Source organism: Ambystoma mexicanum, chromosome 13 (genome assembly GCF_040938575.1).
Source record: "Ambystoma mexicanum isolate Mex_15411 chromosome 13, UKY_AmexF1_1, whole genome shotgun sequence".
In the NCBI taxonomy this organism is placed as follows: Eukaryota; Metazoa; Chordata; class Amphibia; order Caudata; family Ambystomatidae; genus Ambystoma; species Ambystoma mexicanum.
The window spans coordinates 707,959,060-707,971,533 of record NC_090938.1 but is presented as its reverse complement, the minus strand read 5'-3'; the positions used below and the strand labels follow the sequence as shown (position 1 = coordinate 707,971,533).

Sequence of the window (12,474 nt, the reverse complement as noted above, 5' to 3'; positions counted from 1 at the left end):
CCCAGGGGCAGTCCAGCGCCAAAATGCTAGGCAATTCTCCTCTGAACAAGAGTACCATCAGTAACCCCATACACGTGTTTCAGCCTTGTTGGGCATCATCAGTGAGGTGAAACTGTTGCCTCTCTAAGAACAGTGAGCAAGGGGTCCACATCTGGATTGCCCTGTTAACTTAGGGTGAAACCCAAAGTTAATGTATGCAAACAAAGGGGGGTCTGGTAATCTCTCTACCAGCACAAACACAGCCCAATGACCTGTTCTTGGGTGAATAACCCCTGGGAGAGACTCTACCAAGTCTTTAGCTCACTGTCCTTTTCACAGAGAAGAAATTTCCCCACATATCAGCCTTTGTCCTGCCCAGGGGCAGTCCAGCGCCGAAATGCTAGGCAATTCTCCTCTGAACAAGAGTACCATCAGTAACCCCATACACGTGTTTCAGCCTTGTTGGGCATCATCAGTGAGGTGAAACTGTTGCCTCTCTAAGAACAGTGAGCAAGGGGTCCACGTCTGGATTTCCCTGTTAACTTAGGGTGAAACCCAAAGTTAATGTATGCAAACACAGGGTGGTTTGGGAATCTCTCTACCAGCACGAACACAGCCCAATGACCTGTACTTGGGTGAATAACCCCTGGGAGAGACTCTACCAAGTCTTTAGCTCACTGTCCTTTTCACAGAGAAGAAATTTCCCCGCATATCAGCCTTTGTCCTGCCCAGGGGCAGTCCAGCGCCGAAATGCTAGACAATTCTCCTCTGAACAAGAGTACCATCAGTAACCCCATACACGTGTTTCAGCCTTGTTGGGCATCATCAGTGAGGTGAAACTGTTGCCTCTCTAAGAACAGTGAGCAAGGGGTCCACGTCTGGATTGCCCTGTTAACTTAGGGTGAAACCCAAAGTTAATGTATGCAAACAAAGGGGGGTCTGGGAATCTCTCTACCAGCACGAACACAGCCCAATGACCTGTTCTTGGGTGAATAACCCCTGGGAGAGACTCTACCAAGTCTTTAGCTCACTGTCCTTTTCACAGAGAAGAAATTTCCCCGCATATCAGCCTTTGTCCTGCCCAGGGGCAGTCCAGCGCCAAAATGCTAGGCAATTCTCCTCTGAACAAGAGTACCATCAGTAACCCCATACACGTGTTTCAGCCTTGTTGGGCATCATCAGTGAGGTGAAACTGTTGCCTCTCTAAGAACAGTGAGCAAGGGGTCCACGTCTGGATTGCCCTGTTAACTTAGGGTGAAACCCAAAGTTAATGTATGCAAACAAAGGGGGGTCTGGGAATCTCTCTACCAGCACGAACACAGCCCAATGACCTGTTCTTGGGTGAATAACCCCTGGGAGAGACTCTACCAAGTCTTTAGCTCACTGTCCTTTTCACAGAGAAGAAATTTCCCCGCATATCAGCTTTTGTCTCCCCTATCATTCTATTCTCCCTCTTGCTCTCTCTGTTCTTCATCTCTTTTTAAACTGAATGTTCCCCGTCTTCCCTGTGCTCAATCCCGCTTTCGTTCTTTTCAACTCCTTGCTCCTCTTCATTGGACCAAGCTCCCCCTTTCTCTTCGTTCCATTACTTCTTATTCTTTGTTCCGTTCTTCTCTAAAAACGCATTTGCTTCAGACCTCTGATTGATTGTCACTGAAAGTATTTGAACGTTGATTTACAATATTAATTGTATTTCCCGTTGATCTTTTCTAATGTAAAGCGCTTTGGACAAAGGTGCTATATAAAGTAAAATAAAAATACAAATACAAGCTTCACTCCTCTGCCTCCTCCTCTTCCTCTCTTATACCTGACTCTTTGTCTGCTATTCAGGCATTGTGCACTGCTAAGAATTTCTGCCTTCTCATTGGGACTCCAGCTCCCTCATTTCCCTTACACTCTGGCTGCCCTCCATGGGCCTCCTGCCCTCACTCTCCTGTGAGGAAAAAAACCTTGGTGTCGTATTCAACTCTTCTCTCTCCTTCTCTCCTCACATCACGGGCCTTGCCAAGAAGGCTCACTTCCATCTTCACCTCCTCAGAGGCATTCTTCCTTTCCTCCGTTTCCCCAGAAACTCAATGGGCCTCATTCCGAGGTGGGCGCAAAGGGGTACCGGGCACCGTTAAGGACATTGGTGCCGGTAATCACTTTGCACCCTATTCCGAGGTCCCTTAGCGGTTCCCGCAATGAAGGCCTGGTTTTACCAGGCGCCCTTAGCGGCAGCCGCTAAGGGACCAGAGGGCTAATAACGGTACCGCAAATTGCGGTACCGTTATTAGCTACTTCCCCATTCTCATTGAGCCCTATGGGGCTCAAATGGGAACGGGGAATGGATTTTTCAATGGGGACTTACCGGTCCCTCCAGGGGCGGAATGGACCGGTAAGTCCCCACTGAAGCAGGTCGGACCCGGTATGGGAGGTAGTCAAATAGCGCCATGACTACCTCCATTCTCGGAATGAGGCCCAATGTCTCCAGAGGTCTGGCCCTCTCCAGGCTGGACTACTGTAACAGCCTCTTCCTCAACCTATCTAACTCCTCCCTCTGCCCCCTTCACCTAATCCAGAATAGGACTGCGAGACTTATCCTTGGCCTCAAGCCCAGGGACTGCATCTATCCAGCCAGCCCTAGATCTCTCCACTGGCTCCCGGTTGCTGCGGGAATCAAGTTCACAACCCTCTGCATCACCCACAAGGCTTTCTGGGGCCTGTGACTCATCCCTAAATACCTCCTATCTAGAGCCCTTCGGTCTTCTAGCTCCATCTCTCTGCAGGTCAGACACTTCTCCAAGCACAGAGTGGGTAGCTCTCTCTCCTCCACAGGTGCATCCCTCTGGAATGGCCTTCCTGCCCCTCTCAGACTTGAGCTGGATCTCCTTAAGGTCCAATAACTTCTGAAGACCCTCCTTTTCTCTTCCTCCTTACCTCCTCCGCATCCCAGCTAATTTCCCCCCTTTGGCTCCTGACTGGCTGCGTGGTTACTTCAGATTCTTACAGGGCACCAGGCCCTCCCATACTAGCCTACCCTTGCACTTGTTTCCTCTGACCCCCCCCCCCCGGCACCTAACCTGAACTTACCCTTCTCGGGTCCCTCCTCCTGCACTAGCTTGGCTGGGCCTGCACCCCGTTAGCCCTTGCAGCCCATTCCTCGCACTTAGCATGGAACTTCAGGTTGGGCAGATTCGGGCAGGCAGCACAGAGGTGCTCAATGACTCACCACGGCTGTGAACGGAGGCGTGGGCTCCGAAGCTCTCACTCTGAATCTAAGCTATCGAGTGCTGTCACCGGGAACCCTGAACAGGAAGGTGTGCACACTGGGTCCCAGCAGGCCTTCACCCCAGCAGACCATGTACCAGGACTATCCCAGGAACCTGGATAGCTCCACCTGCGGTGAAGCTGAGGCAGAACCAGCGGGGATGATGGTAAAGACGGTGAAGACTGATGTGGGGAAGCTCGAGCAGGAGAGAGACAGGTGAGAGGCTTGGTCGGAGGTTCCTGCTAAGCGAAGTAAAAAGCCAAACCTGGTTAGGCACTGTTATGTGCCTTTTTATAGCCATATTCACACAGATACATCAACACTGAACCTGACACTGACTTTGTCCTCCTTTCCACCACCCTCCCGCCCATCACCATGCTGTTTTCTGCATCAAGGCAAAAAATCGGATTTGTAAAAAGGAAAAGCCCACCTGAATCCCACCCACCTAGTATCGTGGAGAAACAGCAAGGCAGTCCAACAAAACTGATGGGGGAGGCAAAGAACCTAATTATAAAAATAAAAGAGTTCCTTGGCAACATACACACTCTTAATAATTTGGACCCTGGAAGTGGGACAGTCAAAGCTTATGCTAATGCTAGTGTTGCTAAGGACGACTCATGCAATGGGAGCTCGAGTAGTGCTATCTACAGCAGCCTCATGTGTGTCGGGTCGCAGGTACTCTACCAACTGCCACAGTAAACACGACCATGTCCGCCCCTGATGGACTCGGAGCCCTTCATTGCGAGGCTCAGAATGTTACGATGGACATCTTTCCTCCTGTTGCCCAGAGACTGACAAAGCACATGCACCCTAAGGCTGCTGCCCCTACCAAATTTATCAACTGCATCCTGCGGGGTAGAGGAGGTAGCAGTGCCTATGCTGGTCTCCCCGGGCCCAAACTCCTTGGACAAAGCTAACACACCTGGATCACAGAGGGTGATGCCGGCCAGTAACAGCCCAAAGAGACTTGATGGACCGAAAAGAAATCATGCAGGGCAACCAACCAGACAGGGCAACTTGCACTTTACCTCGAGACCCAAATAGCCCTGATCCTGATACAGAAAATAGGGGAGGAGAACACCCTGGTCGCCAGGAGACTGATGTTATCACCACGGGCCCACCAGCGTTATAAACCCAAATATGGAGGGGCTGATTGGGTGCACTATGAGCAGCCTTCAACTCTGCACCAGACCGCTTTGCCCACTGCGCAGCTTAGGTACCTCAGTAACTTACCACATTGATCAAGCTAGCAAGGGGGCAGTCGGGGTCAGTGGGTGTCACTGTAGCTCAGGTCTAGTAGAGCTAGCTGAGGTAAAAAAAACTACTTGTGTTCCTGCTTGAAGCACATGGAAGGGGGGATCTGTGAAGAAGGCAGCATTTTGCATGGAGGGTGCTGCAGGAGGCCTGGGATTGTTGGATGTTGCAGCCAGCTACAATGGCGAGGCCTGTAATAGTACAGGCTCTATCAATGTGGCTGGTGCAGGCCTACTCTGGTAAACAGAGTGTGTACTGGTCCTAAGGATGTCTTTTTTGGAAAGGGGACCCAGTGTATATCTAATGCAGGCCTCCCTGTAATAAATCAAAATATATCAAACCCCACTGCTACCCCCTTGCCCCGGGTGGCGGGTAGATCCTGTACCTAGTGTTGTTTGCATGGCCGGTAAGCTAGCCACTAGGGTCGACCACATGGAAACCAATATTGACTATACTGGACCATGCTTATGGCCTAGGTTGGAACACAAAAGTAGAAGGGTGGCTGGGGGACGTGCAGGGAAAGTGCTACTTTTAGACAGGGTCCCAAAGGTGCCCTGAAATCGGCCTGAAATCAGGAAGCCACTTTTCAACAAAGATATTCACTGGTTCTGTGCAGCTCATGGCTGCATTTCAATAATACGGGAGGATATAGTAAGCTGTACTAGGTTACATCACCAGGTAGAAAGTGGCGTTGACACAATACAAATTGAGATCAGTGAGTCAAGAGTAGCAAATGGGATACTTGATTTTTTTCTCAGATCCCCTCAAAATGGCATAATAGAAATTAGAATGCCCGTCTTACAAGGCTGACTGTCCTGCAGGAACCAAACTACACCACCCAGTGCTTTCAAGCACCAACCCACTGCCCCTGGGAAAAAGGATAGGGGGTAACCCAACCTGGTCCAAGAAAGCATGGAGTTGATACGTGCATGAGGGTTGGGTTGCACGATGGGTGCCATCAACAATAGGCTTATAGCCTGGGAGAGGGAACCCATGTGAGAACATCCGTGTTGGGGGTTCTTGTTCCTATTTTATAAGTAACAGCAAAGTAATTGTCATTTATTTAAAAATGTTCTCTTCTTTTGTTGCGTCATGTGTCATGATGTACTTTGATGGCCTCATGGCCGAATAAAGTTATGTTGATGATGATGATTACTCGCAGAAGACTATGAAAATGGGAAACCCTGTGCCCCCACAATGCAAGGCTGTGAAAGTACACAGTCCACCCAAGACCAGCCATAGAAAAATACTTATTACATCCCTTTGAAGCCTTTTTTTAGTAGTACTGTAAGGAGAATAAAAATACCTGCCTCCAGCTCATGGGCCCTGCACTCGTTGATTGTTGTTAGATACACTATCTTCTCCCGCTTCCGCTTCAATCGGTCTAAATGAACCTCAATTTTGCCCTGTGGAGACAACAAAACTATATTAAATTCAGGTTCTCCGTACTCAATAAATACTAGCAGGTAAACAGAAGGAGAAACTGATGCCAGAGTTGCATGTACATAGTGGCTAGCCAGTGCACACTAGGTAAATGTTACTAACCTGCAACAGCAGTTCTCCAACTAGTCATTCCACTAAGATTTAGATACTTACAATAGCCATCTCTAAGGTTGGACCTCATAACACCTTTTTAATCCCATTATGAAGTGTTCAAACGTCAAAAAAACGTTGTTCCTTTCACAAGCCCAAAGTCTGTGGAGGTAGCTGACTGATATTGATTGGGGACTTGTTTGAAAAGCATTAATAGGAATGATCTACTACTTATTGATATCCACACTCCTTCTGTAACCACAGGGCATTCTCTTGACAAGTTGTATGCATGGCCACCTTTCTCCATAAATGATGCGTCTGTCACTTATTCTATGTCAAGACTGGAGGCAAGCATTATGCTACAACTTCTTTTATTCACTCTTCAGCAGTTTCAACTATAACCATTAAGAAAAACTGAAAAGGTGACTTTCCTTCAGCTCTTTTCTTTTTATTGTTTAAAAAAACTACAAGTCCCTACGTTTTGGTAGTCCTTTTTAACTATAGTCCAGTTTATGAACACATCCTGTTCCTGGACTCCTTTTCTTTTCCTGCTCTTCAAGCAGATAAGTACACTTTTACAACTACTCTGATAAACATTGAATGTTACGTTAGACCAGGGAAGCAGTGTGAACTGCCAGACAAGGGAATATATTTACTAGGAGTAGACCGCAAATATATAAAGGTTTAATGGTATGTAGATCTGTATATATACTTAGCAAGACAGCATATGTTGTGAAATACTGTGACCTGCCGCATGAGCGCGCAATAGATTAGAGTGATACGAGGTCGGGAACGAGCTACTGCGCCCCTCCATCCGATGATCAGCGGTAAGCAGGCTGAGTGAGGTGAGCCCTGTGTCGCATTCTCGGCACGCACGGGGGCTCGTCCTCCCTCCAGGCCTGAGCGCAGCAGTCCCCAACTTTGCGGGGGCATAGCCAGAGAGGCAAGCGACGCAGCAGCCCCCTCCAATAGGCGGCGGCCGGCACTGCAGAAGCCATCATCATCTCGACCAGAGAGAGCGCACTATCGCGCACAATCATGTGGGAAGAGCGAAAAAGCTCTGCACAGCTTGACAGAGCTTCTGTGTTAGCAGCCACATCAGCACCAAACTGAAAGTACACAGCAGCAACAGCTGCTAGAAGTGCAAGCACTGAGGAAGGAAATACACAGGTGCAAGCTACTTATAAAGAATAAAAAAGAAAAAATATATATATTTTGGTCATACATACAGGGCCTAGTACAGCAAGGTGTCCTCAAGCTCCCTGTCCTCAAGCGCAAGAGCCAACGCAGCAGGCGTGCAGCAGACACCGTAAAGGTACAAGGCGCTCAGCACTACATCATGTATGAATTTGAATGGAGCGAGGAGGAGCAGTCCTTAGACCTCACCTCCAGTTTTAAGCAAGTGCTGGGGAGCTCGTAGGCAGGCGCAGTGGCACAAGGGGTAAAACCGCTACACGAGAGGCTGGAGACCCTAGAGTCTATGCTGAGCCAGTCCAGAGAAAGCACCTCAGAAAAAATAAACACGGTCACAGAACACGCCAACATAGGCGCAAAGGGGAGCAACCAGACCCATAAGAGGAAGGCTTCTGATGACCCCCCGGGGTGGACCATACGGGGTACCTGACAAGGCCCCAGAGGCCGCTGATGCATTTTCAAAGCTCAAAGAAGCATTAATGCACTTATCGGCCGTGCCAGACCTCATGACCCCCTACCGAGGGGAAGCAAATATGGGCAATGACGACCTAGGCTCGGAGCAAGAGCCAGCAGAGGACGAGCGATCCTCCCAGGAAGGGGAAGATAAGGAAGAAGAGTGGGCAAAGCCCAGCGGAGGCAAAAGAGCCTGCAAGGAAAAACATCTGGACGAAGAGCCAGAAGAAGATTCCGACATGTCTGACCCCGACAGCATTCGGAACCCGAGAGCCTCCGATTTGCAACCCTCCCCGAGGGTGATGAAGTACATGGCCACCAGGCTGAGAAAAGATCTGGACAAGGAGGTGAGACAACGCATCTGGGGTAATGCCCCTGTCCGGAACTACCAGGCAAGGTGGCAGAGACACTGGATTTAGACCCAAAAATGCTGGCATTTGCCTCTAAGACCAGCAACGACCCAAGGAAGGGAATTGATAGATCTTGGCGGAGCTGTCAAGAGAACTACTGGACATTTCTGGACCACTAGCTAAAATAATGGACCTGGCCGAGAGGGCCAGGGACACCGGGGAGGAAAATGACCCTGAAGCCCTCGCAAGCTGGTCCCAGAGAGCGGTGTGCCTTCTTGTTAACGCCAACTGTGCCATTTCATCCGAGAGAAGGAGAGGCCTCCTACTCAAAATAGACTCCAAACTAAGCGACCTAGCTACCTATGAAGCTGGGGAGTCAGCCCTGGGATTCCTATTCGGAGACACCTTTGGAAAGGAAATGGGCAAATTTATGACCACCCATACCTCCTTGGAAAAAGCCCAGGCGTCCATACGCAGGATCTTCCCAGGTAGAGTATTTGCCGGCACCGGCCACCATCGGGGTCGATTGGCCGGTCGCTACAGGGGAGGCAGAAGACCCCATAATCCCAGAACATAGTACTGGGAGTCCAAGCAACAGGACACATTCTTCCCGGCAAGAGGACGCTGTTAGGCAGAATTACATGCCGTACCCTCTGGGAACACTACATACAAATAAGACTACAGGTTTAAGCACAGTCTCACCTTTGATACAAGCCTGTACTACACAGTTATGTGGTAGCAGTGGCTGAGCAGCCAGACTTATCTCAAGAGGGATGTGAGCAGTACAAGATGTTACACAAAGAACTTGCAATGACAGTAGTTCAAACACACACTATTCAAGTTTCTTGATAAAAGAATATACATTTATTTACACAGTCAGTTAGAAAACATTCCACTAGTAAGAAGCAGCTCAATATCACACTATAATACACTACAGTACACAACCAATATGTTTCTAAACAAATTAGGCTCCCCTGAAGTGGGAGCAAAATGGCACTTCAGTAACTTTCAAAAGGGGTAGAAAGACAAAGGTTAAAAGAATTAAAGCACACTTACTTTCATAGGCAGGGCAAATAGTTTCAGTTCACTACAACAGGCAATTCAATTCAATAGGCCTGGCCCGAACTCAATGGTTCAGTGTCTTGGATAGGATAGCACAGTTGTGGTAGTAAACGGTGAAGTCTTTCGCAATGTTCTTAAAAGTAGTTTGCCAGAAAAAGAGTTATAGGTCGGATTAGGAGCGAACAAGACTCCACAGTGGGGCAAGTTTCACAAACTTTCACTGTGGCAGAAAGGATTATAAGAAAAGCTGTAGCTGAGGCAGTTGTACCTGGCAGTTCCTGCAGATCTCGCTGTTCCTGAGATTCAGTCGTGGGGACAAGAAGGAGGACGTCAGGAGGTTCCTGCACTACCCAGGGAAGAGGTCACGGGCTTGGCAAAACATCGGTTTTAAGGTGTGAGTGCCTCAAAGTCCACAAACTGGTATCCTTCTCACTGGCTATCTGGTTTTCAACATCACTCTGATGAAAATTCGACTAGTATGGAGACAGTGTCCAGGTGGCTTAGGAGTTGGTTTTTCCCACCAGCTCATGGGAAGAAATCGTCCTTGAAAGGGCTTCTTTGTCGATGGAGTTTCAGGCAATTCGGACCTGCAGCAGGGCTTCACATGGCAAACCAACGGCCCAGGAGTTGCAGCAGTCGTCTACCTTCAACTCGTCTTTGGTTCTTTCATTCCAGTGGTCGACACTGCTTTCCAAGTCCCAGAGACCTGCTTTTAAACAGTTTTCTCCCATTCATTCCAGCCTAGCTGTCACTGACCCAGCAGGGTGGCTGTCCTTGCTGGAAAGTCAGCCAGCCAATCACACCAAAGTGCATTCAGGTCTCCTAAAAGACTAAGCATAGGGAGTTTCGGCCACCCCCCTCACACCCTGTCCACCCCAGACACTCAGGTGCCAGAGGAGGGATTCAGCACTGAAGCCCCTTCAAAGGGCATCGAACAAGGGGACCAAACCTGGTTTGGCGCGCAGAGTTAAACACAAGAAGGACCTTTCCTAAAAGAAATGGTGAAAAAAGATGAACGGAGTCTGTTTTTACAGAGGGGTCTTGGGCGCCATATTGGAAAACATGGCTGACCCGATTTTTAGCTACCGGTGTTCGCGGTTGGGAAAAATCATGGTAGTTCGTTGTAAAACCACTGCCACCAACCATTTCAAGAGGAAAGGGTAACATTTTACTGTTACATGACTGTTTAGACCCAGAGGATGCTAGGCAACCCCTCCAGCACTCTATAGGACGATAGTATGTGCTGGGTCTATGAATCTAAAATGACTAGCATAGTCAATTTAACTTGACATGCTCTGGGAGACAGTAGTCAGTCCCAGAGAAGGTATTTAAACCTTGGGAAGTCTGAAAGACATCGCTGTGCCACTGCACTGAAGGTGCTTTGTGACACATAAGAAAAAGATGATGCCTATGGAGTTGCCTAAAACTCCATATCCAAAGAACACAAACACAGAAAACACATTGAAAATGAAAAGTTCAAAGTCCCAAAATATAGCAAAAGAGCTTGAGGGCTCTAAGGTAGAGGGAATTAGCACTTGGGTGAGAATTTTCCCTAACAGATGCTTCCCTAGAGGACGCAGAGGGAGAGGAGCCGGCCATGGGCAAAGCTTCACACCAGGTGAGAGAAGGGATTTATCCTTCAGTGGGGGGGAGAACTCAGCTCTATTGGGAGAACTGGCGCAAGCTGTCCAGCGATGCATGGGTCTTGCAAACAATAAGAGGGCTACACATAGAATTCGTACAGGAACCAATGCAAGAGACTCGGCCACGAGAAATACAGATGCAACAAGCAGAACTAGACAGTCTGCATCACGAACTCCACCAGCTACAGCTGAAAGGAGCCATAGAGAAGAGCACAACGAAACTGAGATTGTCAGCTCTATGTTTCTGGTGCACAGGAAAGAGAAAGTGCGACCAGTTATAAAGAACTGAAAAGCTGGATAGTATACCGACATTTCAAAATGGAAGGTATACACCAGCTCCGAGATACCCTGAGAGAAGGGGACTGGCTAACCAGTATAGATTTTAAAGATGCTTACCTCACAGTGCCAGTACAAGCAGAGTTCAGAACTTTCCTAGCATTTCGCTGGAACAGGCAGCTGTGGCGTTTCAGCACAATGCCTTTCGGGCTACCCTCAGCGCCATGGGCTTTCACCAAATTGATGAAGCCAGTAGCCGCAGCGATTTGGGGGAAAGGGATTCGGATGATTATATTATTTTAAAATGTTTTTATTGGCATTTATAATGCACATTAACAATTTGCTGCTCAATTGTCTCATGTTTACATAACACAGATTAACAACAACTAAAAACATTGTAGTAACAATAAACAGTCTTCACATTTTGATCCTATCCGTGAGGGCACTCCATTTCCGCACCAGGGAGATCTTAATATTTGGGGTGTCACCAGGGTGTGGGGGCCATAGGGCTTCATTTTGGAACACCTCATTGCAGCGACCAAACTCTCAACAATTTCTAGCCATCCCATATTTGAGCCCAATTCACTCATGGGGGTTTGTCGTCCGACGGATGGAACATATCCCAGACCAGAGCCTTCCAGGCCTCATATGCAGGACTTGTATCCCCTCCTACCTTGGACACTCCTTCGCCCCATACCCTGGTTGCAGCCCCTATCCAGTGTTCCAGTTCACTGTACCATCTGGGATATTGCGGGCCACCAGCTGGTTTCCACGCCATTGCAATGACACTCTTGGCCAGCACACATATTATGTCCATGAATTTAATTGTGTCTAAATTTGCTAATTCTCGGGTAGGCTCCTAAAGGCATTCTTTCGGCGTCCATTTATACCGCACTTCCCCAGCCTTTCTTCATGCTTGTTCTATCTTGGACCAGAAGCACAGCGTTTTTAAACATTCCCAGAACATGTGTATCATCCCCGCACCCTTCGACTTACACCAGGGGCACAGCGGGTTTGTGCTGCTGCTAAATTTAGCTTTTCTACTTGGTGTCATATAGGTCCTGTAGAGGGTGTTCAGTTGGATCAGCCTGAATCAGGCGTTTCTTGACACTTCCCTGGGGTAAACTAATACCCTCTCCCATTCCTTCTCCGTTATGCTGGCACCCAGGTCTGCTTCCCACGTTTGCTTCAGCGTGTCACTCTTAGGGTTGGGTCTATCTGCGAGCGGACTACAGAGTCTAGATACCTGTTTCCACCCATCCCCCAGGTTGTGGAGTAGTGCTAATATTAGCACTGCTTCCGGCTCCTCCGGCAATTCACTCCAGTTTCTCCTCGCCACCTTCCTGATCCTCTGGTACCAAAGAAACTAGCCATTGGGTAGTCCCTCCTTCTCCCCATGGATTCAAATTCCCTGAAAACGCCCTCCTCATACAGATACCCCCAAGTATAAATACTGTATCTTTCCCATTGCCTAACTCTC

The 12,474-nt window shown here is 48.5% G+C and overlaps 1 protein-coding gene across 1 annotated transcript in view; it reads right to left on the bottom strand.

Annotated features, from left to right (window-relative positions):
• LOC138521762 (E3 ubiquitin-protein ligase TRIM39-like) overlaps positions 1-12,474 on the bottom strand; it is a 1,417,788-nt gene that overhangs the window by 882,254 nt on the left and 523,060 nt on the right. Inside the window, exon 3 of the mRNA XM_069634827.1 lies at positions 5,794-5,889. Within this exon, the coding sequence (XP_069490928.1) occupies positions 5,794-5,889 (96 nt within the window). The remainder of the gene's footprint in view (positions 1-5,793; positions 5,890-12,474) is intronic.